General features: G+C 39.5%; 2 protein-coding genes across 2 annotated transcripts in view; one reads left to right on the top strand and one right to left on the bottom strand.

Annotated features, from left to right (window-relative positions):
* The first annotated feature begins 906 nt into the window (after window positions 1-906).
* LOC103357826 (caspase-1-like) lies at window positions 907-7,362 on the top strand. The gene is made up of 8 exons (XM_008282546.1): window positions 907-1,148; window positions 4,045-4,329; window positions 4,460-4,548; window positions 4,787-4,963; window positions 5,054-5,291; window positions 5,384-5,536; window positions 5,682-5,791; window positions 5,907-7,362. The coding sequence occupies exons 1-8, from the start codon at window positions 1,142-1,144 to the stop codon at window positions 6,009-6,011; spliced, it is 1,164 nt and encodes a 387-aa protein (XP_008280768.1). The 5' UTR covers window positions 907-1,141; the 3' UTR covers window positions 6,012-7,362.
* Window positions 7,363-9,647: 2,285 nt separating this feature from the next.
* Window positions 9,648-24,764, bottom strand: part of LOC103357831 (syntaxin-1A) — a 54,225-nt gene continuing 39,108 nt past the window's right edge. The window contains exons 7-10 of the mRNA XM_008282551.1: window positions 16,636-16,709; window positions 16,399-16,533; window positions 14,303-14,413; window positions 9,648-11,106 (exon numbers count right to left, since the gene is read on the bottom strand). Of these exons, the coding sequence (XP_008280773.1) occupies window positions 11,029-11,106; window positions 14,303-14,413; window positions 16,399-16,533; window positions 16,636-16,709 (398 nt within the window). The 3' untranslated portion in view covers window positions 9,648-11,028. The remainder of the gene's footprint in view (window positions 11,107-14,302; window positions 14,414-16,398; window positions 16,534-16,635; window positions 16,710-24,764) is intronic.

Below are 24,764 nucleotides of genomic sequence, written 5' to 3'. Positions count from 1 at the left end.
CCAGAGAGAACCCACACTGCACGGGGAGAACATGCAAACTCCACACAGAAAGATCCCGGGTGTCCTCACCTGGCAACCTTCTAGCTATGAGGCAACGGTGCTAACCACTGAGCCATCTTGCAGCCCTGTTTTGGTTTAATACATTCCCTAAATGTCACTATCTTTGCTGCTGTAACACTGCAAATTTCCCCACTGTGGGATTAATAACGGCTTATCTTATCTTTTCTTATAGCTTTGCATTATTTTACAGTTTTGACTTAAATGTCCTGTGCTGTCACTTGTTTCTCCTCCAATGTGGGCTATTTGGCACATTTTCACTTATTGTTATATCACAAATAAGTTTAAAGACAATACACACACATATGCACTGAAACATATATCTGCTATTCACAGCAATAATTTTACAGAGAAACTATCCAGCTGCTTCCAAGTGCTTTTTTTTCCATCTTGTAGGTTTCAAGAAGTTGGTAGATATTTAGTAGATATTGCTAATATTATTTTACTGTCATGCAAATGTTTTTTTTCCCCAAAAGAAAAAACTCCAACTGAAATATCTATGAAGATGGAGTGAGTTAATTACAACCTGGAGGGAAAAAAAAGAGATTATCTTGTAATCTAGTTTCATTCAATCTTAAGGGGAACAAACGAGTGCGTTTACTGTCACGTCTATTTGCATCACTATGTAATTTTTTATTATTTTATTGCAGAATACCATCAGTGCGCAAAAGTTCGAGGACGTTTTTTTTTTAATCATACAGTGAAGCAATTGCCTTTTAGAACAAATAGAAATAATTTTTAATGCCCCCAGATGAATTATTAACTCAAAGGATCACCTGCAGTCACACCGTTTTTCAGGTGTGGCTTAAAATCAGGGCGCACCGACGTGCACAAGGGGTTGCACCACAAGGGCTGATTTTGCTTTTTGAAGCCACAAGTTAAAGTTGATAGTGTGCAGCAGATGTACACATTTTACTGCTGATGATTCAAAGTGGGTTATTGTGCGCATAAAACAGGAAACGAGTTGGCCTCATCTCAGCCGGGACCCATTACGCACGTCTACACAGACTGGAGAAAGCGGAAAGTTTACAAGTCTAACTTTCAGATTTCACTTTAAGAAGTTCTGTGACATACGACTTGAACGATGGCAGGTAAGAATTCACTGATCACATGTAGGCAACACATTTGTAGGCAACCATGACCGATATTTGGCGGCATGTTGGCGACAACGAGTAGGCGACCAGCCAGCAAACCACATTACGCACAAGTTGTATTTACTGCGTTATGAAAGCGATGAGGGGATATACGGGTTACAAATATGTCTTCTGAGTTTCAAAACTAACGCCTGTCAAAGCAAAGTCAGCAGTTTTATATTTCGTTGTGAACGTCAAGTTCAGTTTCACTTTCCGACCATTTCCGTCCTGCTTTGGTTTGGTGCGCTCAGGTGAAAAATAAATATGATGGGACCTTTGGATTATCCACTTTTAGATTTGCATTTTGTTTGCGCAACTTAACACAAAACAAAACAAAACAAAAACATCTGATATATATTTTACGCATCCAGATCCCCTCATTTAGTGGACAAGGTAATAAAATGAATGTGGAGCTGAGATGGTGAAAGCAGGTTTGCTCATGTTGAAACATTTGATTTCTTATCACTGAAAAAATACATGATATTAAAAGCAGACATCGCTGATGATCTAGTAATTCATACTGTGATGTGAAATGATTCTCAAACAGAGAAACTTTAAGTTGTTCTTTTCTGCTGGAAGAGGAGGAGGGTGACATTAACTCCCCGCCCTGCAGCACACACACAGGGGGAAACTTTTCCTTAGACTCAACCCATAAAAACTAAACCATGTACAGCACACAAACAGTGATTGCAACACTTTATAACACGTTTACAGTCAGACACATTTAAATAGCTTATTATCGGGTTTCTGGTATCTGTTACTCTTAATGGATCATTATTCATTGTTCAAATGTGTATTTTGACTTTATAATACTGCTAGTTCACACCTAACAAATAAAAAAATTATCTAAAAACAAAGGTCAGCTATAAATTCTTCCTTTGTGAAGATCATGATGCTCTGCTCTTGTTAAAAGGTTTCGATGATCCTTGTAGAAACTTCTGTTTGTGGTGCTGCTGTCCATCTTATTTATCTATTTATTGGCAGGTCTCTCTGTCTAATGCAATACATCCATCCATCCATTATCTATACACCGCTTAGTCCTCACTAGGGTCATGGGGGGCTGGAGTCTATCCCAGCTGACTTAGTGTTACAACCCAGCTGGAGGAAAGGGAAAGTAACAGAACCAGTTTTAATTGGTTTTAAAAGTAACAATTATTTATTCACAGTTGAGTTTGGTGATACGAAACTGAGGAAACAGGGCACAACGGTGCTCTTTAACTTAAATGCCCAAACAAAAGCTCTTATAACTAAAACTTGCTGCCAAACAAAACAAAGGAAAAACCAAGTTCAACTGAATAACAAAAAGGGTTCAAAATCAAGGTATATCAAATCAGAACCTACTTTACTGGAAATTTAAAAAAACAATCCCTACCTAGCCTTGTCCCAGAACAGCTTTAAGAAAAGAAAGTGCCTTTACAAAACAATAAGTTTTCCTGTGAAATCAGGCACTGGTGGGCTGGATACAGCCACCCCGTCAATTTGGACTCTTCCACTTAAATAGGCCGCTGTCATCTTGTTGGCGGCTCTTGATTGGAAGTCCCACGTGATTGGCCTGGCTTCGCCCATGTGGCCTGGCCCAATCCACCACCGCTAACGGCACACTAAAATCTTCACAAAAAAAAGGAAAAGACACAAAGAAGGAAGGAAGGGCCAGCAGCCCTAACACTTAGGGTGAAGGCAGGGGACACCCTGGACAGGTCACCAGTCTATCACAGGGCTACACTTAGAGACAGACAACCAAGCACACTCACATTCACACCTACGGACAATTTAGAATCACCAATTAACCTCAACATGTTTTTGGATTTGTGGGAGGAAGCCAAAGAACCTGGAGAGAACCCAGGCTGCATGGGGAGAACATGTAAACTCCATGCAGAAAGATCCTGGGTGTCCTCACAGGGATGTGAACCGGCGACCTTCTAGCAACAGTGCTAACCACCGAGCCACCTTGCAGCCCTAAAGCAATACAGTTCAACGTTATTACAAACTAAAGCCTCCTAAATGATCTCAGAGATGATAATCACAAACTGATTTCAACTTGTAAATATTAAAGCATCTTTTTAGTGTCCAAAAAAAGTGAGAAAAACCCACGTCTTCAAGTATAGTGATTATAATATTACAAACAACCAAGGGATTAAATGCTCCTTTAAAAACATTTTATGTTGTTCTTAAATTAAATAAATAATAGAAATGAAAACTATTCTAAAAAAAACAGATTATGACAATAAAATTAGTTGACTATGTTGTTGATTTTATGTGAAATTAAAAACTAAGGATGGCCACTGCTGATTAGTGGTACTATCGGTCGTTTTATACCTCGCAAGTACTGCTGTTGCAACTGTGTTTTATGTGATGTTTAATCTTCCTTTATCCGCTTTTTGCTTTGCGAAGTCACACCATTAAATCTTTCAACTTTCTGGCAATTCTTTTCCATGAGTCATGATGCAGACATGCAGATAGATGCAGCCCCATAGGTCCTAAACCAGATTCATGCAGCTGGGCTGATTAACTGCTGTGACTTGTGTGTCACTTTTGTTATATTGAGTTTCTATTTTGGAGCCTGTATTTTCAATGTAGTGTTTCCAAAGCATATGTAATTGTTCATAGAGGAAACACTCTACTGTTCAACTTAGAAATAATGCAATTATTGAGAGGTGATGCAATTTTGAATCAGTGGATATTAAAGTGACATTGCTCAGGGGTGTAAATACTTCTGTTGTGTGCTGTAAATGGCTTTCAAAGCACAGCATTTGTTTCTCAATATATTTTTCACTGTTGGCACATTTGCTGTTGACAATATTTAAAATTTTACAATGTTTCTTCTGCTATTTTTTCTGCATATTCCCAATTCCAGCTAAGATGCTTGCTCGCGCGAGGACTAAGTTTGTGGAAAAGGTGTCCAAAGTGGTGCTCACTCAGCTCCTGGATGACCTTTTAGATGACGGTGTCTTGAATGACGGGGAGAAAGATTCAATACTTGAGGAGAACATGAGCAAAGCAGACAAGGCACGCGATCTTGTAGACACAGTGAAGAAGAAAGGGGACGAAGCCAGCAGGAAGATGATTGCTCACCTTAAAGATAGAGACGCTACACTTTACTCTGAGCTGGGTCTGTCCTGTAGTCAGCCTGCTCAGCCTGGTGAGAGACATTCAGATCATCTTATTTTCTGTAACACATATTGCAGTCTGCTACTGTCATGATCACAGGTGTATAAACAGAATATAAATGCTTCTGTGGAAACATTATTGTTGTGCTTTGTCGTTCTCAGCTGCACAGCCAAAGATGAAAATGGAGTGGTCACCTACACTGGTCCACAGCACTGATTCATTCTGGAGGGAGAAAATGAATGACTCAGATGTCAGTAATTCACAAAAGCTATATTAGACGTCTCACATTGACTTAACTGCTAATTTTGCAGTCAGTAGAAATGAAAATGTAATTTTAATGTGGTTCAAGTATTATGTTTTTTCTCATGCAGTTTACTTTAGTTCACCTGAAGATTTGATGTTTAACAAGAAGAAATAATACAGTGATGATTGTGTTGAGACACCAGGCCTATTATGTTTAACTTCCTTCCTTTAAATTTGTTTTCCAGATTTACCCTGTGGACAGAAATTCCATTAGAAACCGTGTGGCTCTGCTGATCACTAATATGCAGTTTGCTAATGAGAAATTAAACAGAAAAGGTGCTGAGAAAGATGAGAAGAACATGGAAAAACTGCTCTCAGATTTAAGCTATGACGTGGTGAAACACAAAAACCTCACTGCAAAGGTATTTTATAAAAAGGGAAATTTAGGAAAGTATGTTGTTTGCTTGACTTACTGACACAGTACTGATGCGTTGACTGTTGTGTTCTCACAGGACATTGACAAGGCCCTGGTCGAGTTCTCTAAACATCCAAAACTCAAAGAGACAGACAGTGTGTTGGTGATTATCATGTCTCATGGGAAACTGGGAGAAGTACTAGGTGTCAACTGCGAAAATGAGGAGTCAACAGATGTGTTCCCCATTGACAACATTTACAAACACTTGGGTCCAGAGAAATGTCCAGCGCTGCTGAACAAACCCAAGATCCTCATCATCCAGGCCTGCAGAGGAGGTGATTCTCAGCTTTTCTTGCAGGAACTCAACTTATATTAATATAAGAGTCTACAAATGTCTTATCTTTAAAGTATGTTGCATATGTTTCAGGTGGGAGAGGACATGTGTTTGTTAGTGATAATGCGGCCCAAGCTCTGGATTCTGACACTGTGCCACATGATGCTGAAGACGACGTGGAGGAGGATAATTTGCAATGTGTGCACAAAGAAAAAGACTTCATTTCTCTGCTCTCCTCCACCCCTGGTCAGTCTATCTGAAAAATTATCAGATCTTTTCCTGAAGCTCATGATCCGGTGAAAATCAGTAATCTACAGTGATAAGAGCTGAAAATAGTTGCTTCACGTAGTAAAAATTAATTTTTTGTCTCTGAATGTTTTTTTTCCTTCAGACACTGTGTCATATAGATCCCCAAGTGACGGGTCTGTCCTCATCCAGAAGATTGTTGAAGTATTCAACACCTTCGCACATAAGGACAACATTGACGAGCTTTTCAGAAGAGTAAGTCTCACTTATACAAACTATCTTATGGGTTTATGCTTGTGTACAAATGTAAAGTTACATCACCACAGTGCGAGCAATGATGAGGATCTTCCTGTTTGTTTCAACCACGCAGGTCATGAAATGCTTTGAAGATTTAAAACTTGGCAACAAAAGACAGATGCCAACCAAAGACAGATGCACTCTGACAAGGCACTTCTACTTCTTTCCAGGCCACTGAGACAGGATTGGGGTTCGTGTAAAGATTATGATGACAACAGTACATTTTTAGTTTACCGTTATTTTACAGATTTTCACAGAAATGATACTGTAAATTTACAGACAAAAAGCATTAATTTACATGTTGACTGTATAAAAAACACAACAACCCAACAACACAAATAGTAATTACTTCTTTCATAATGTGTGACTGTTTTACTGTATTTAAATCTGTCAGTGTATGTTTTTCTGGCAACCTTGCTGCCAGGATTTTTTTTATCTTGTACCCGCAGATCCCAGATCTAAACTTCTGTCCTATTTTACTGTCGCTTTATTCTATCATTATTTTTCCCATGAATTTGTGAATCATTTTGTCCATGCTGATTTAATAATGTTGTTTAATGGTTCAGTTTTGATTTGTACTTTTAAAAAATAGCAATGTAGTGTTGTCTTGGAGGATTCCAGTCTAAAGGAATCAATTCCAATCATGTAGTTTTAGTAGATGACACTGTTTATTGAGTTCATGTTTGCCATGACTCCTAATTTTAAGAATCACACTATCAGGGTATCAAAGTTGCTCTGTTAGAAGACTGACACCTCATTTTCTCGTGTGCTCTTTCAACCACTCAAAATATTGTTCTTCTTAACATAAGATGATGGTTAAAGTCAGACAAAACATAATTTCATGATAAAGTGACCATAAGCTAAAATGTTCCTGTTCTATTGTACAAGATAAGAGTGACATGCCATGGTGTGAGTGATGGGAAAAAGCAAAAATACAATCATTTTCAAGGATTAGAGAGATTCAAGGAAGTTCTCTCAGTTTCTCAGATCTCCAAGATGTGTTTGGCTGCAATACATTTAGAATAACTCTCTGTAATAGAGTGCATTTACACAATTTGGCATTACAATAAACACCTTCAAGTGAGAAAATCTGGGTGCTAAATGATTTAAATATATTGTTCTAGAGAATTAGAGCCAAGTGGCAACAAGTATGTGTTTGTAACATGAGCGAACTTGCCTGAGTGCTGAGGCTGCAGGATGAACATGTTCTACATAGCAGAAGTAGCTGCTGGAGCATAAGAAGCGTAAATATATATACATACACATCAATGTAAATTAAATGTATTTGGTCTGTAAATGTACATGAATTTTGTTGGTTTGTTGTTGCTTTATAAAAACTTTTTAAATAATCATTGTCAACCTCTGGGGCTAAAAAAAACAAAGCCAGCGTACAAGTATCAAAAAATGCAGTTCCTCAGATGGCCCACTTGAGGCTGGCTACAAAAGCGTCATAGTCCCCATAGACCAGCATGTTAAAACACCCAACTTTACAGGAGAAATAAACATGTTTACGGACTGGTACAAAAACAGTTTTTGTCTCTACAACTAGTTTTCCTTTTCATGACAACCGTAGAGAGGAGGAACTTTTATGTAACTCAACCATTAAAATTGTATTAAGGCCTAAAGTTATAAATAATTAAAGGCATGTAGGCAGAAGCCTCTACTCTGTGCTTCAAACCCACTGTTTAGGAAAGCTGAGGAAAATGTCATGAAAGGTTTTGCCATCTCTACATAGAGTTAATGGTTGTAGCCTTAGATGGTTCTGACAGTTCTAATTATCGGTGGTGGTATCGGTATTTAGGTTACACTCCAGTAAGACTTATAGCAGAATAAAGAACATGGTAGAGATGTGTATGATATTGCTTAGAACACCTCTCTATTTGTGGAGACCCTGATGGGCAAGGTATGATGACCCTCATCTTTGGAGTATTTTGGTTTAGCTTCTGTTTGCATTTTTTTTTGTAACCTAAATGAACTGGAGCAAATGATTAATTTGTGCACAGTATCACCTTTCCTAACTGAGGCACACACTGATCAGCCACCACATTAACACCACTGGCCTAATATTGTGCAGGTTCTCCTCGTATTGCCAAAAAAGCTGTGATACACCGATCATCGACCATTACATTGACTCCACGAGACCTCTGTAGGTACAGTCGTCCTCAAATGTATTCATACCCTCCCACTAAAGAAGGAAAAAAAAACCCAGCTGTCCCTGAAATAAGTTGAAATTGACAAAAGTAATAACACATTTAAAAAAAATAATGAAAATCACGACATTGCTTTTGAATTGTGGTTCAACAGAAATATTATAAAAACAAAAACAAAAACAAACAAACAAAAAACAAGCAAACAAGCATGATGGGACCTGTAAACTAATATTGTGTTGAACAACCCTTTGAGGCAATCAAGTGTTTCCTAGAACTCTCAATCACACTTCTGCACTGGTTGGCCCACTGCTCATCAGTAAAGTGCTCTAATCTATCTGGGACAGTTTTTTAAAATTATTCTTTTCAACCACAATTCAAAAGCAATGTCTTATTTCACAAAATTATAATTTAGCCAACTTTTATTTATTATTACTTTTTTCAGTTTCTAGCTATTTGAGTGACTATTGTGAATTTTGCCTTTTCTTTAATGGAAGAGTATGAATACATTTGAGGTCGACTGTATCTTGTGGTATCAGGCACCAAGACATTATCAGCACCTCCTTTAAGTCCTATGAGTTGGTCTGGGGCCCAACATCTGGTTTTTCTCAACCCAAAGATACTCGATCTGACTCATATCTTATGAATTTGGAAGCTAAATCAACGCCCACAACTTTGTCATGTTCCCAAAACCCCTGCCGAACAATTTTTACAGTGTGCATTATCCTGCTCAGAGAGACCACTGCTATCAGGACAGACTGTCGCCATGAAGGGGTGCCACAGTGTGCAGGAGTGTGGAGATAGGTGGTACATGTCAAAGTAACATCCACATAATTGGACCGAAGGTTTCCTACCAGAACATTACCCAGAGAATCACACTGCCTCCACACGCGCGTCATCTTCCTTTTGGCGCATTTTGTTGCATGCACACAGCCGTCCATATGGGGTAGATTAAAACATGATTCAACAGATCAGGGCGTTTTCTTCCATTGTTCCATGTTGGAATTTTGACGCCCACATGTCCATTTAAGGCACTTCACAGGGGGTAATAGTCATCTTGGACACAATGATTAAAAAAAAGCTGTGAGACACTGTTCTAAAGAATTTCTATCATAGCCAGCTTAAATTTAGTCAACATGTCTTCACAGTTCACAAGCTGTCCATTTTATGTGCACGCTGAAAAAAAAAAACTGTGTTTATCCACAACTCTGGTTCTGTCATTATGAAACTAAGTGGCTCAGACAGAGCCACACAGTCGGATTCCAGTGTGTCCTGTACATGTTTGTGGAGAGCAGTGGGCGTGAGTGAGTTCTTCCTCTTGAAATTCTGCACTTTTTCAGCAGAACAATGTTCTTTGGATTCTCTTTCATGTTGTCAATGTCACGTGCAATATTTCAATTTCGCCTGCAATGTGTCATTTTTATGAGCAATCCAGCAGAATCATTGCTTAATATCTTTCTATTCTAGTCTTATTTTAGCTCACTTATTTCTATTTTTTGGTGATGTATCATACTTATATCTTATTGCTCCTCTGTTAGGCACTGCATTTATTCTCAGTTGCATCTGGCACAAGAATTTACAAAGTTCTATCTTATTTTATCTTATCTTACCAGCAAACACCCTGTCTCTGTGAAAGCATGAAAGCAAAGCGAAGAACAAACTCTGAATGCCATTTTTCCAGACAAACTTTACTTGAGAAAAAAACCCAAAAACAACAAAAAAACAGAGAAAAAAACAGAACTCCAGTTGAACAAATAAAACCCATGTCATCACAATACAACACAAAGGCAACATGTTGAGTAGGCAACATGGTAACATCGTTGCAGTCTGTGCATGTCTGATAAGTCCCGCAAAAACTGATATGAGAGTCTTTTACAGGGCTACGTCGACTTCATGCTGATGCTTTCACTGACCCATCAAGTTAACTGACGGAAACAGACAGAGAAGTAGCTTGACAGAAGAATATGCACCGTTTAAAGCTTGGGATTTGTAAAAAAACAAGACATAAATCAATCGCGTTTTGTCACTTACAGACCAGCATTATCAAACCAACCAGACTAGACTCTGTTTTAACAGCTTATTGGAACATACTGGCAGTGTTAGAGAGCTTTATATCAGTTTACAAAACAAAGACACAGGTGGCAAACAACAAGCACTCAGGTTTTCATCCCATGACTCACACTCAAGCACGTTCAGACATGCAGCAACAGACGAACACACACACACACACACCCTTATTCACACATGCACCCTCTCACTTGCACCCAACACTGGAGTCACGGTCAGAAATGCTGCACAACTGGTAAGGCCAGATGAGAAATCAAGTACAGTAGCATTGCTTCTGTCAACTACAGGAGACGCTGTTAGTAAAAAGTTTGGCAGTGGGACGATTCTACCAGCAAAAATATCCAACATCAGCACGGCTATATGCTTCTTTTCGTCGTGTTTCCTTTTTTGCGACAGAATACAAAAACACCACTTTACGGTGAAATAAACCATGCAGGGCTTTTTTTTAAGGGAGGTAGAAGACATCAGAGAGAGAAAGTAAAAAGACTAAGAAAAATCAAATCAATAAATAAACGGAGATCTACAGATAACATGGCTTTGAAAACACTGCAGATGAGCGACCTGTCACTTTGCCTGTACAACACAAAAATAGACATTACAACTGAACCAGTGTCTTATTTGGAAGTCGGAATGTATTAGTATAGCGTTACATATCGTTTAGTAACTTTTTCATTCAAGGAACATCATATCTTTGACAACACTCAACACTCAGATAAACATTTTGCAGCACCACACATTTACAAAATAGCAACTCATGCGTGAACACCTCTGGCCCTGTACACTGTGTGTGAAATGCATCGTACGTTATGCAACGCATCTTGTGCTAAAAGTGTAATAGGTTGCATTTGTGAAAACAGGGAATTGAAACCGTGTATCTTGTTTCGTTTTTACTCTGTGTTTTGTGTGTGTGTGCGTGTGTGTGTGTGTGTGTGTGTGTAGCTGCGTGGTTGCGTGTCTTTTTAGTGTAACTGCGGCTGAGGTTTAGCTCAGTGTTCCTCCAACGATGGAGGCGATGACGATTCCCAGAATCACACAGCATATAATTATCATAATTTTCTTCTGCATTGTGAGAACAACAACAGAAAACAAGACAACAAAAACATCCGAAGCAGCAAATGGGGAGCAGAGAAACACATGTTAGAATTATGACTTGCACTGTAACACATGTTATAATAATCAGAACAAAATGCAGATTAGAAGCAACCGAACAGAAAGCAGTAATCGAATGTATTCATCTAAATGTTGCGGAGTGTGACTGTAGCTTTTAAAGTATTTCCACATCCTGTAATTTTACACTCATAAATCTTTGGTTTCTGCATTTTGCTCATCTACATTAAACAACAACAGCTGAAGCGTATAATAAAATATTCACACATGCAACATGAATCCTTCTCAAATTTGAATGTGCGATTTGTTAATTTTTGCACCATCTGGTGGAAGTACCAAAAAAAGGTAAGATAACACACTGCACACTGTGACTTTAAAGTAAATGTAACTTGTAAAACTTTTTAACATGCAATACTCCACATGAGTTCGTAAACAGTTTTTATCAGTGCTTGATAGTCTGACATTTTGGGGAAAACACTTAGTAAATAAGCTAAATAAGAGGACCATAACCACTTGTATTTCTGTAAATAAGAAGCTGCAGACAGCAGCTTGGAAGCTGCAGACATAAATAAAGTCAAGGGGAAACAGCTGCTAAGAAAATCCACTTACCAGTCTTTCTTAACCTTACAATTGAACCAGTTACATCTTATTTAAGCTGTCCAAAAAATGAATTGTAAATTAGACATTTTGTGTTTTTATATGAGTCTGTACTGAATGTGTCAGGAGAGCTAGATACAGAGCCGGCACACAGTCTAGGTGCCAATTTGTCCAGTGGCCTTAAAAAAAAAAGTCTTTTCCCCATGGAGCAATGCTATAAAACAGACATCTGTCCAAATGTTAACACAATACCACAAACTGAAACAAATCCAATGATTAATTTTTGTATCCTGAATTCATAATCAATGAAGAACAGTTTTTCGACGTGCAAGACCTCATCCTGATGTAGCAGGTGAGCTGAACAGTCGAGCAGCAAACCTGAAAGCTAGAAATAGTTTCTCTCCTGCATCCTGTTCTCACAGCGATATTAAGTATACGTGTCAAAATGTCAAACTATTCCTTTGGTGCAGTTTCAGAGACGCTGATTGTTTATGAACTTTCTATATAGAATTCAAATGTTTTTTTAAAATTCCGATTTGAGACAAATTGACTTTGGTTATGAGGTAACATTTATTCATCCTCTGCAGCCTTGTGTTTGGGGGAAGACATGCAAAGCTCTTTAACACACTGCAGAACATGCACATGACAAAGTTGTGGCACAAACACAGGCAAAGCGCAAACAGTTCCTCAAGGTGTATGACTGATTTGGTTAGAAAAAAACATATATTCAAAAATACAAAAACCTCCCAAAACATTTAAAAGTTAACGCACAATATGTGAGTGCTCAAATACACACTGGACAGATTTCAGACCAGCGATGTTATGACCGGCAACAGCACTGACTGCGCATTACACAGCCGGCTACACAGTACATTTTAACAGCGAACGCATCGGATCCTGTCTGCTCTGCGGCGATTTCTGAGAGTCTTAACTGAGTCCAACTGCGAGACAAATAATGAGGATGGTCAGACATGCAGCAACGCAACCTCCTATCAGGATCACCTTCTGGATGGAGGGGGAAACCGGGAGGGGAAACAAGGAGATCAAACAGTCAAATAATGATTCAGTGGATGAAGGAGAGAGTGATTGAGAAAGAAAGAAAGAAAGAAAGAAAGAAAGAAAGAAAGAAAGAAAGAAAGAACAAATTGAGGAGAAATATTCATGCAGTTGACCCTTGCAGTGAATTGGGGTCATGTGCTGTGTGAAGTTCATGTTCGCTTTAGTGTTATTATAGGTATTAACCAAGAGGGGGCAGCGTTGCTCCACTGTAGCACACATTGCTAAATGGAGGAAGGACATGATCAATTTCAAAAGTATTTCCAAAGTATTGGTCAAGCAAGGACCTGTCCAGGGTGTGGCTTGTTTTTGCCTGATGCGCCCTGCAGCCCTCTACAAGGTAAAGTGGTTTAAGTTAATGGATAGGTGCTCAAATAAACATCCTTATGAACTGTTTCCTTGTTTCCTATCTTTTGTCTCCGCTCCACAACCCTTAACAGCTTTGTCCCAGTGACAAAGTGCATCTTGAAAAATGCATTCTCCAAAGTTCACTACCTGAAGTGATATATGTTGTTTAATTAGTCAAAAAACAAACAAACAAAAAAACAACCCAGATAGAACAGTGTGTAAAAGAGCAAGACTGCGCATTTGCAGCACTGCCAGTTGACGTAGTAACACACCGGACATTTCGTCACTCTCTACACTACGTTTAGAGATTCAGGTTCAAGAGTGTGAAAGGATATCATTTATTCATACAGACAACCAAGATTCTTGTATGTTCAGAGTTCCAGGTTGACTCGTGTTATTTGATTTAATGCGAGATGTGTCTGTCATGCAACAAAAGCCAAAAACAGAGATGTCTGGTCTTCTCTGGATTGGAGTTTCAGACTAAAATGGCTTCTTGGTTAACTTATACAGTATAACCGAGGACCTTCAAAGGAGATCCCTGGAGTTTTTACGGTAAATGAAAAATCATGCCATAAGGTTTAAACTAAAATCTGTTTACAACAAGTCAAGAGGAAAAGAGTTCACTGTCCTGTTATAAATAAGCCGTCGTTTTTCTTTGGGGAAGAGAGAGAATTAAGTCATTTTTTCCAACAACCCAGCAATGTTTGTCCTTTTATTTAAGGTAAAAAAAAAAATAAAAAAAAAGTCAGTGCAATTTTCAGTGACAGATGCTGTAGCTTCAGTCTGTCTGGTTCTTAATTGGCCATTTTGAAATTAGATTTAATCAAAATCAGCTTTGGACCCATGTATAATTCTGTTTGTGTGTTTATGTTCCTCCTAAACACAAATGTACGCACTGCTATCATAATTCTATTGGGTTTCGTTTTTAGAGATACACCTTGGTAACTGCAGAAGCGCCCACAGATTCACTGCTGCAAACTCAAACACACTGACAACACACACTAAATATGCACAATACATGACAGGTGAGCATGCACACTGAGGACAACGACCACCGCGCTCCACTTTGTACATGCAATGTGTCCATCACTTTCATGTGATAGCATGTTTTTTGCACATGCATAGCTTCGCTGTGCAGTCAACTCACCCTCCGGGCTTTACTCTGGTATTTAACCGCCTTCTTAGTGTCTGATACTGCCCTCTCCACATAGTCTACCGAGTGCTCCACATTGTACTCTATGCGGTCTATCATTTCCCCCTAGGAGAGGTTAGTTACAGAGGAGGTGTGGAAGGCATGCAGAAAGGTAGGGGGAAGATTGAGGCAGATGTGTAGGCAGGAAGAGGAGGAGGAGGAGTGGATACAGATCGAGGTGAGGGATAGAGGAGGAATGAGAAGGACAGGGGAGAAAAAAAGAGAAATAATCATGTCACCCGTTTGTTGGTCTTTTTGAATTTTTTGCATTTTGGGATGGTCTCCTTTGCCTCCTCCACATAATCCTGGGCCTCCACAACACTGCGCTCAATGTTGTTCACCAGCTCGCCCTGCACGAAAACAAACAAAAAAAGGAGTCACTGTGGCGGCAGTAAGAGCAGAAATCTGCCTCATCTCACACTGAATGTCATCTTCAACAGCAGCAATACTGAGATTTCTGTCGTAATCGTTGATCTTAATGAATGTTTAATTCAGTTTCCAATTTCTGCAGCTCTATTATATACACACAGTATTAGCACTGACCCAGGAATATTTAACAATTGTGCCTTCAAATGACTTAAAGCTTTTCATGCATGCATTACAACAAAGATTTCTCAAAGCACACCAAAGACAAAAAAAGGAATTACAGGTAAATTACCTTGCTGTGTTAGAAGGGGTGCAGCGTTCTCTGTTCTCTAGAGCTTAGACTCATTGGTGAGGTGACAGTTTTTGTGTTGAAATGAAAAGAAAAAGAAGAAAAAAAAAAGAAGGGGGAAACAACGGAGAGAGTTGGGGAGAGTAGATCTGAGAAGGATGAAATTAGCAATCACACTCCAGTACAACCTTGAATGATGTGGCACTCAGAAAATAAAAGAAGTTAATTAAAACTACTTAGAATACACGTGTGACAAGAGAATAAAAGAGTACACACGCAATCACACACAATACTACTGAATTATTAGATATTTAAACAACTGCCCAGCCCTGTTATTGTATCGTGCTGTCATTGTGATTCATACCACTTCATGCAACTTTGTCATCTGGGACATTTTCTTTTTCATGTATTCTCTTTCTCAGATTCTATTTGCATAGTTCAGACTGAGTATTTCTAATGAAGGAAATGGTTAATCTCTGCAGGGGTTCAGCCCACACGCTTATGCAGTCACACATGCAGGCAGCAGACCCACAGAATTACCTGAATATGTATCAGGATATTTTAAAAAAACAACATTTTTAATAATGAACGAAGCTCTGAATGCTTCCCAGTTTACACTAATCAACATTTCTAACAGAAAAAAAACAAAATCCTTCTTCACAGGTAAATAACTCTAATTCTGAACAACTCCAAATGTACAAAGCCAAAGGCTGTAATATCTAGGGTTGGTTTGTAATTAAATTCTCTGACAAAACAGTGACTCTGTTAAGTTGCCAACTTGAAAGTCCCAGATGTCAGATTTTTCCTTCCAGCTCATGAACGCAGCGTGATAATTATGTATAAAAAACGGTCTAATGGCAGAAATCCCAAATGCAGATAATCAGCAAATTTCAATCAACTTATCTGTGAGCCAAAAATGATCTGTTCCCCCAAATCTCTCTAAATTTACTGAGATAGTTTGCAAACAGACAACCAGATGGAGTTGAAAACATAACCTCCTTCCAACTATGTTGGCATAGACGGGCCTATATTTATACAAATACACTTTACAACTTGTCTGTAAATCAAAAGACTGCCAGTTTCTGTCTATCAGAAGTGTCGATACTTGAGTTCTAATGGGGAGAAGTAGCAGCTGCTGCGCCATGCTTAGCTGGTTAATGATTTCACGATTGTGCACATACAGTAGTCTGCTACTGAACCTCTGCAGTAGCCAGAACACCTTTTCAAATCACAATTCTGGATGTAGAAACCGCAAATCTGTTCGCATTTTGCAGATGGACTGTCAGCGTAGAGGTGTATTTAGCATTTTCAGGTTTGCTTCATTTGCATGCGTTTGGCTGAGTCCCAAACCACACAGCTGTGGGAAGCGAGAAAGAGAGAGGATCAGTGTTTTCACCTGGCTCTCCACCAGCATGGCCATGTCCATGAACATGTCGTGAAGCTCTCTGATGCTGTTTTCCAGCTTGATAATCTCATTGTGCCGCGTCTCAATCTCATTCATCGCTTGCTGGGTGATGTTGTCCATAATTATCTGAGAAGGTGTAACAAAACCAGAGATTTGGAGAGGAGGAAAAAATTCGATTAAAGACATGATTTACATGTGCATTCATGCTGCATTTGTTGTGTCACTTACCCCCGAGGTAAAGATAGCTGGGTTGTCGCTCTCTAACATGCTCTCCAGCTCGTCATTTGTTGTGTTTCTCCCAGCTAAAAGGAAAAAAAAAAAAAACACACTCATAAATATCTATAACGGAAAAGTGTACCAGTGGTATACTATTAGGTGTAAGCCGAGAAATTAAGAAGCGTGAGTGCAGTGAAATTGGATTTAAAAGGTTCTCCAAACCAAGGTGGATGAAGACCACATTAAGGAACACTAATAAAAACGCCCTGGAGGATAATAGCCATCCACCTCCTCCCTCATGTCCATTTGAGGATTAATTTAAACGAGAGCAGTGTGCTTCTCTTTACCACATGCTTATTTTCTCTCTCTCCATCTGTCTCTACTGTCCATGTGTCACTCTAAACTTTCTTCTTCCATGTGTCTGAACAGCAGTGGATGTAATGTAAAAATCGCTTGTGCCAGAATTCACGCTGGGCATCTCTCACAGTCTGCAGTAATAGAAAAACAGCGACTGCAGAGGACATGAGTCAGGATTGATGATCTGGATTCCAAGCAGCTGATCAGTATTTCAAATGAAACGCTCAGTTTAATATGATCTGCAGGTTCAGATTAAAAAAAAAAAAAAAAAAAGTGTCACCAGCCTCCACACACAATCTCAACACCAGACACCGCCTCAGTCATATAACCGGGCCCAACATTTACAGGCCTGCAGTTCAAATACCGCTGAGTAAACTCCTGCTTAGCAGTTCAGACATCTTATTGTATCTTAACCGCACCGCTTTCCCGTTTGCCACTCAGGTGTTATACAGTTTTACCAGCCAAATAAGGCCACATCCAGCTGCACGTCACATGCTAATGGTGTCAGATGTCATTATTTTGTTTGCTGTCTATTTGTTAATTTTGATCTGTTTTAAAGCTGTAATGGAGGAAAAAACCTACTCGTGACAGCTTAATGCATCCTAATAGTTGTCCAACATTAGCTCCTCCATCCTATTTATAACACAAGCATCAATTTCTGTAATGACAGAAGAGGAATCGCTGTATACCTTGCTGTATTTTAATCTAATATTTAACTTTATTAATTCTATTATTCAGTGGAGTGATTCTACATGAAGCTATCATTATCTTATTTATATTATTCTTGTAAAGTGGGATTTATTATGAACCATATGTTACAATAATTATGGCATCTTATTCCTGCTTTTATTTTCATCCTATGAGTATTTTCAAGTGAAGCACTTCCATGTTATTCCCTTATTGTAAAGTGCTTCAGGGATTCTTTGGCTTCATTTGGTTTCCCATGTATAATTTCATTCATATAAATCCCCATAATAAGTAATACTGTAGGGTCTTAACCTGACAATTACATTTCATCAGGGAAATTTGCATTCTATATAATGTTGTAGAGTTTTAATATTTAATATACTCGGGTAAATTTAAATCACAAATCAGGCTGCAGGGTCTTAACCTCAATATTTAAAGCTGTTAGGTTAATTTGCAATCTAATTTCGTGGCTCGATAGCTGTTGGTTTAATGGTGATGTGGAGCTGCTCTACTTGAAGGTGCTATTCGAGTAACGTTTATTCTTATTAAAACCTACACGTGTGACTTTCTTGCCATTAGGTAACATTACATGACCTGCTTTATGCAAGAATTGAGGCAGAAATACCTGTTACGCTCAGCCAGTCTGCATATTGTTTATAGGGGTTAAGACTGAATCTCATATTTGCAAATCTTTTGTCATTTCCCCCCTTTAGTTATCATATGAATGTGCAACTGTCTTAGCATCACAGGCAAAGAAAAGTTCCCCTACTTTTTCAGCAGCTTATAAAGTTTATCTTAATCTTCCACTGCTCCTCCAACAAACTTCCCATCTCAATCGGTCTGTATGACAGCACTTCTTCCTGCTGATGTGTTTGCTCCTCATCATCTTTATTTTCCCCGACAGAGTTGCCCTACTTCATAAACATTCTCCTACACCTACACTAATATCTTTGCGTGTGAGTGCTGAGTTCGCCTGCAGCGCTGCTTCGCTTGGGCTCCATTACTGCCCCACTGGCTGCACCACTGCTGCTCCTGTAAGCCACAGTCAGACGTTGTCAGCATCATCTCCAATCTTTGCTTTGCACATTTTAAATACTCTGTGGGGCGACACAGGACGTCCTATCGCTTCCTCGTGATGACACCTTGTATCCCATCAAACAGTTACTTGGTGCACAGAGCTAAGTAGTTTGTTTAACCCTCTGAAGCACAAGGAGTTTCTGGGCTTTTTTTGGCCACATTTTACTCACTGTGGGCTCATTTTTCAGTGCAACATAAAGTTCTGCACCACTACGGAAACAGCAGTAGAGAGAATCCTAAAAATGTCTTGCATTATGACATAACTATAATACCTACATTTTTTTTAAAAAGAAGAAAAAGTTATGTTTTATGATTTGTTTTTAAAAAAAGAAAAAAATTAGCTCTGTCATTAATAGTTTTTTGATTGTATCTAGGAGAGTAGATTTTTTTTGTGTTCAACAGAATTGTTTTAGAGGAAACTGTTTTAAATGAGACATGTAGAATAAAGTGATTTTGTGATTGTAAATTCATTGTCTTCTATCTGCTCTTTGGAAACATATCCTGCAGTTTAGCCGAAAAGTTTTTTGTCACATGACTGGTAGTCGCAGCTAAAGTAGTCATGGCTTCCCAGTTGTGCAAAGAAGCATAGTATTGTTTCTTTTATTTTTTCTTTTCTTTTTCCAGAATTGGGTTCATACAAACAGTGAATTTGTAACCCAGTTCAGCCAAAAAGTCCCCAAAATGTTATCACGTTGCTGCTGAGTCTCCAATAGCTTTTCGGTTGTGTCAAGCAATGCAGAATTTTTCAGTGTTTTAACAGAATCTTGTCAAAGAAAACACGTTAGTTTTAGTGATTTTTTTTTACACGAAACCTGTGGAATAAAGTGATTTTGATACAATATCACAATTTTAAGCTGAAATTCAATTAACAATCCACAAACAGACGGAACTGTGCAGAACACATTAGTCATTCATTGGACCATTGGCAAGTTGAAATTCCAATGATCCTTTCTGTTTTCACAATTTCTGACTCCGGCAAATGGTGCAATTTTGGCAGTTTTTAAAAAAATGCTATGCATTTGAAACCTGACGGCAGATTTTGGAGAGGTTAAGAAATCAATTTATCTGCAGAGCACAAGGAAATTTGGGCAAAAAAAAGACAAGTCGGCTAAGCAAAGCTAGCTGCTGCTGGCAGTCGTGTTGCTATAATCAGAGAGATTTTCTTACGTTTGGACAGAGACAGGCTACCTGCTAGGTTGGCTGGCTGTGGGTGGAAGAATCCATACGCACTGTACAGCCATGAGAGTCCAACTCTTGGCAAAAATCGGAGTGTTTCCTACAATATCAAACAATTAAAACACACCAGACAATTCATTTTTACCAACAGTATAACTGACTGGGCCTCCACAGCTAGCATTGTCGAATACTGCTCTGCTCTTTCTCTCTATGGACCTCCAACAGCTGACAGAGGCCACTACAAAACCTGCATTCATGACCTAATCAGAGTGTGTGTGATGAAGCCTCAGCGGCAGAGCAGGTGGAACGACGGTGAGTGATGATGGTCGGGAGTTAGACCCAGCGATTGCCTAAATGCACAGAATACTGATGAAGCAGTGGCACTTCTGTTCATTTCTCTTCACATACGACCGAGCATTGCAATCCACGATTACGCATCACATCCATATCAAAGCGATGAATTTCATTTAGTTGTGCATTCATGGTCGCACGGTTTCATTAACACGCTTAGGAATCTACTCATGTTCGGAAATGGCATTTGACAAACGGGAGGATGGGGACGGCACACAAAGAGCAGCGACGGTATGCGTTCATCACGTCGCTGTGAACAATTCCTTCTCCCCCTGGCCCCTCTGATAATAAATAATCACTTTATCATTAAGGCGAAAACTATAAGATTAAAGAGGGTCAGAGTTACAGCTGAAAGACAGAGAGGAGTTACAATGACTCATGGATAATTGTGAAGAAAAAAAAAACAAAGGCACTCTACCCTACCCTATTTATCTCACTTCCCACACACACACACACACACACACACACACACACACACGCACACACCACACACTCCTCATTGTTTTTTTTTTAAAGCCATGACAGGCTCTGAGGGAGGCTCTTATTTGTTACCATGGAGACCCAAACCCTGAGAAGCCTAATACGAAGCCAAGGAGTCTCACTTCACCCATAGTGTTTATGGGCTATTAAATCATTTATACTATGTTGCTACCAGTAACAGTACTATTTCATTTCCATTGTTATGTAACACAAATGAAGCGAGACCCCCAAGGAACAGACTGAAAAGGCAAACGGCACAAACGTTCATGCATGCAGAGCGAAAGGAAGCGAGCGATATTCATGCTCCTAGTTGCCATTCGCGCAGGAATAGGAAATCGTTTGTGCACTTTTCACATTTTGCTTATCTGCACACGTCAATCCGTTTTAATAAACAGGCAGAATGTGTTGGTGTGCATCTCTGTCTTTTCCTCTGGCGCTGTGAGTGTGTCTCTCCCAGCTAGAGGAGTGTCCGCTGAGAAATAAAACAGAACAATCAAATGTCAGAGAAACCCTGCGATGCCTGTGACCAACATCCCCTCCTGGTCCTGTCTGCTCACCGCTAATGGAGTCAGATAGATGTGTGATATTCTGCATTTTTCAATCAATAGCAAACTGAAATGCGACAGAATTACAATTTCACTGATTTTTACTGGTTGAAATGTTCAAACAAATGTGTTAATGTAGCTCTAGTAAGCCCACAGAAAACAAAGGAAAACGCACGTATTTGCTTTCTTGCAAAGAACTAGAGAGGATGATCACTTTTATATTTTCCCGTTTAACATGAGGATGGACTCAGCTTAGCTTAGCATGAAGCCTAAAGTCAGTGGGGAGACAGCTGGCCTGGCTTCATCCAAATAGGGAAAACAAATAAGAATACCAGAACCTTGAAAGCTCATTAACCCTCTGAACTCCAAGCAGTTTCTACTGTCATTTGTCACCTCAAGATAAACTCCTGCTCCTCTGTGGAAACAGCAAAACTATGGCTAGAAGTAGAGAAACCTCTTATGTGGAGCATAACATAGTTATAATGCCATAAGTCATAAAAAAAACAACAACAACAAAAAAAAAAACATTAAAGAATTTCTTGTACAATTCACTTTGCAAGGAAGTACAATTAGCGTGTACAACATTCCAAGTGCTCACATGTCACCAATACCTGGAAAAAACAAAGTGGCTCTACTAGTACGTGCTGCAGATATTTACATATTCATGCCCCGTGGAAACACAGCCTGCAGTTCAGCCGAAAAGTCCCAGATTTTTTGTCATGTGGCTGTTGGTCATAGCTGAGTCACTTATGGCTTCATGGCTGCATCGAGAAGCTCAGATTTTTCTTTCTTTTACACAGCCTGGTTGGTGCAAATGATTTATTTTTGGAGAATTTTTATGTAAGACATGTGGAATAAAGCATTTTTCACCATCTGAAGCTTTGCTTTTAATCATTTTCCTGATGGAACGGTACGTCACCATTCAAGCTGAAAATCAGATGATTCTGTTTTTTGCAGCTTCTTTCTATGATAAATGGTGATGTTTTTACAAAATAACATGCCTTTCAAACCTGTGATTAACATACTGTCTCTCATTGAAGTTGAAAACATCAAATTGTTTTTGAGCTCAGTTTTCTTCTGCAAACCAATAACTGTATTTTTATGGTCGGAATCCTACAAGAACATAGATATTTTTAACAGACGTGATGCAAATAGGGACTTAGGGCTCCTGTTGCGCTTTTGGAAATGTAAACTGGGGGAAAGAGGATGTCTGGACAACGGCGTGTTTGCATTATGTTACAGAGTTCTTCTCCTGTTTCCTTTATGTCTGTATCCAGCGGGTTGAACAAGTGAACGGGAAAAGGGAGAAGCAGAAGAGAGAACATCAATACTCAGTCTGACAGACCAGACGAGGTTTCCCTCTGTGTGTGACACACTCTTATTGATTCACACACAAACTAGTCAAAGGTGTTGGCACAACAGAAACACAGCCATCTTGCCTTGCAACCCTAAAGGAATTAAATAGTGTTAGATCAAAGTATAGACCGAACGTAATCGGAGCAGAAAACCGGAGGCTTGTGAACTTCTTCACTTCAAACCCTCCCAAATTCTGGGTTTCGTTCTTTGCCTCACGATTCTTCCTGTCCGCTGTGTTTTCATTCCATCTCCGTGTTCTCCCTGTGTGTCTAATCCCTTCCTTGACGACAGGTGATATCAGCGAAGGCCTCCTGTGACTCCACCAGCTGACAAATCAAATCCAAATGGATCTGGAGGAGCTCAAGGAAAAAGTGAGTCAGGTGTGTGTGTGTGTGTGTGTGTTTTAACTCCATGAGGAGGGTTTGTGTTAGTCCTTTGATTAACCCCAGAGACTGCTGTGCACGCTGTTGTTCTTTTCACTGGACCACATTAAGTGTACATACTGTAAACTGGGTAGAGCTCACACCCGGACAAACCGAATGCACTCGAAAATGACAGATGGCCAGAGGAAATTACATCTACGTCAAGCGCCCTGGAACATAACTGCCCTTGCTCTCCTCTGCTATTACCACTAAATGAGTCATAGTGTTCGTCTCGTTGTGCATGTGTGTGCGTTGTGTGTATAAGGTGATTCCATTCTGATGACTTTTAGGGGCAGCTGGCACGGTGCCGTCGGCCGGGATGCCGTGGCAGCGGCCGTGTCAGTTGCCTGGTCCAGGAGCCGGGCGCCTGCAGCTAATACCTGTCAAATCGCATTTCAGATACAGCGAGATACGAGCGAGAGGCGCTCAGATCGGAGCTGCAGCAACCTGGCATGTGCATGCATATGGGTGTGGGTGTTGGTGATGTACGTGTTTTGGAAAGTGGTTCGAGTGTGAGAGTGCTTGTTTTGGTACGCTGCACTGGGCAAATTCAAAATAAAATATGGATGGAATAAATGGAAATTTCGCTATGAACACAATCAATAAAAGAGAGTGTTTTGTACTCTTATCTCTACAAGTGGTGTGGATGACTGGGCGGCATGATAATGGTTGCACTTACACTGGATTTTATGTTGTGTTGTCACAGATTTATTGTTTTATGTGAGTTTGTGTGTGTTTATTGTGTTTTAGGTTCAAATTCAGAAGTCGGATGACATAAAGCAGCCTGTAAATGTAAACACTCTGTAACCCAAAACCTGCCAGTGGGTTTGAAAGGCAGGTTATCGTAAAACAATCAGCAAAATGACACCATTAATTAGAGCTAGAAATTGTTAAAACAGAAAGAATCATTGGATTTTCAGCTCTCCAGTGGTCCACGAGCTAATCATCTGCGACATGTAGCTCCATTGGGAAAATTAACCAAATCTCTGCTTAAAATGTTATATTTCATCAAAAACATTTGTGTTTTGTTGAAAAACTTACCAAAAATAAACAGTTTGCATTAATTATGTTCTTTAAAAAACAAAAGGTGCTGCGCTCCTTGGTGCAACCGTAAAGCCAGGAGTGACTCAGCTGTGACCAGCAGTTGGGTCACAAATATTCAGTGTCTGGGCTGAACTGCAGGCTGTGCTTATACAGAGCAGACTGAAGACAAGTACGGAAACTCATAAGAACCCGGCAGAAAACATTTTGGAGTTCTCATAGTTGTACTGTTTCCGCTGAGGTGCAGGACTTTTTATTGCAACGACAAACGAGCCCACAGTGAGTAAAAACGTGACAGGAGCAAGAAACAGGGGATTTATATATAGTGGTTACATGTGAATTTACATGTCAAACTAAATGTCATTCCAGCTGAGTGAAAGCGCAGTGATTGTCAATGCAGTGAAAGTAGTTACAATAGGTGCAAGATGCTGTGGTGATAAAGTTTTCTCCTGTCAGAATATAATGAGCAGAGGCTTCAAAAATGGAAAATGTCAAAAGCACCTGCTTCTTCTGCAATTATGGCACTTCTCACTGCATGAGTTTGACTGAATTTGAACAGTTGTTATTAACAGTTTGATCAGTCAGTGGAGGCAATGCTGCAGCAGTCTGCGTGCTCAGAATTCTTACAAGGAGGAGCCTTAGTGGAGTA

This window comes from Stegastes partitus, unplaced genomic scaffold (genome assembly GCF_000690725.1).
Source record: "Stegastes partitus isolate 25-593 unplaced genomic scaffold, Stegastes_partitus-1.0.2 Scaffold275, whole genome shotgun sequence".
Classification (NCBI taxonomy): domain Eukaryota; kingdom Metazoa; phylum Chordata; class Actinopteri; family Pomacentridae; genus Stegastes; species Stegastes partitus.
Note: the sequence above shows the minus strand (reverse complement) of the source record. Positions and strands in the feature narration are given on the sequence as shown.

Coding starts and splice junctions, on each gene's coding strand:
- LOC103357826 (XM_008282546.1), top strand. Junction 4,330..4,459: donor TAGTCAGCCTGCTCAGCCTG/GTGAGAGACATT, acceptor TGTCGTTCTCAG/CTGCACAGCCAAAGATGAAA. Junction 4,549..4,786: donor AGAAAATGAATGACTCAGAT/GTCAGTAATTCA, acceptor TTTGTTTTCCAG/ATTTACCCTGTGGACAGAAA.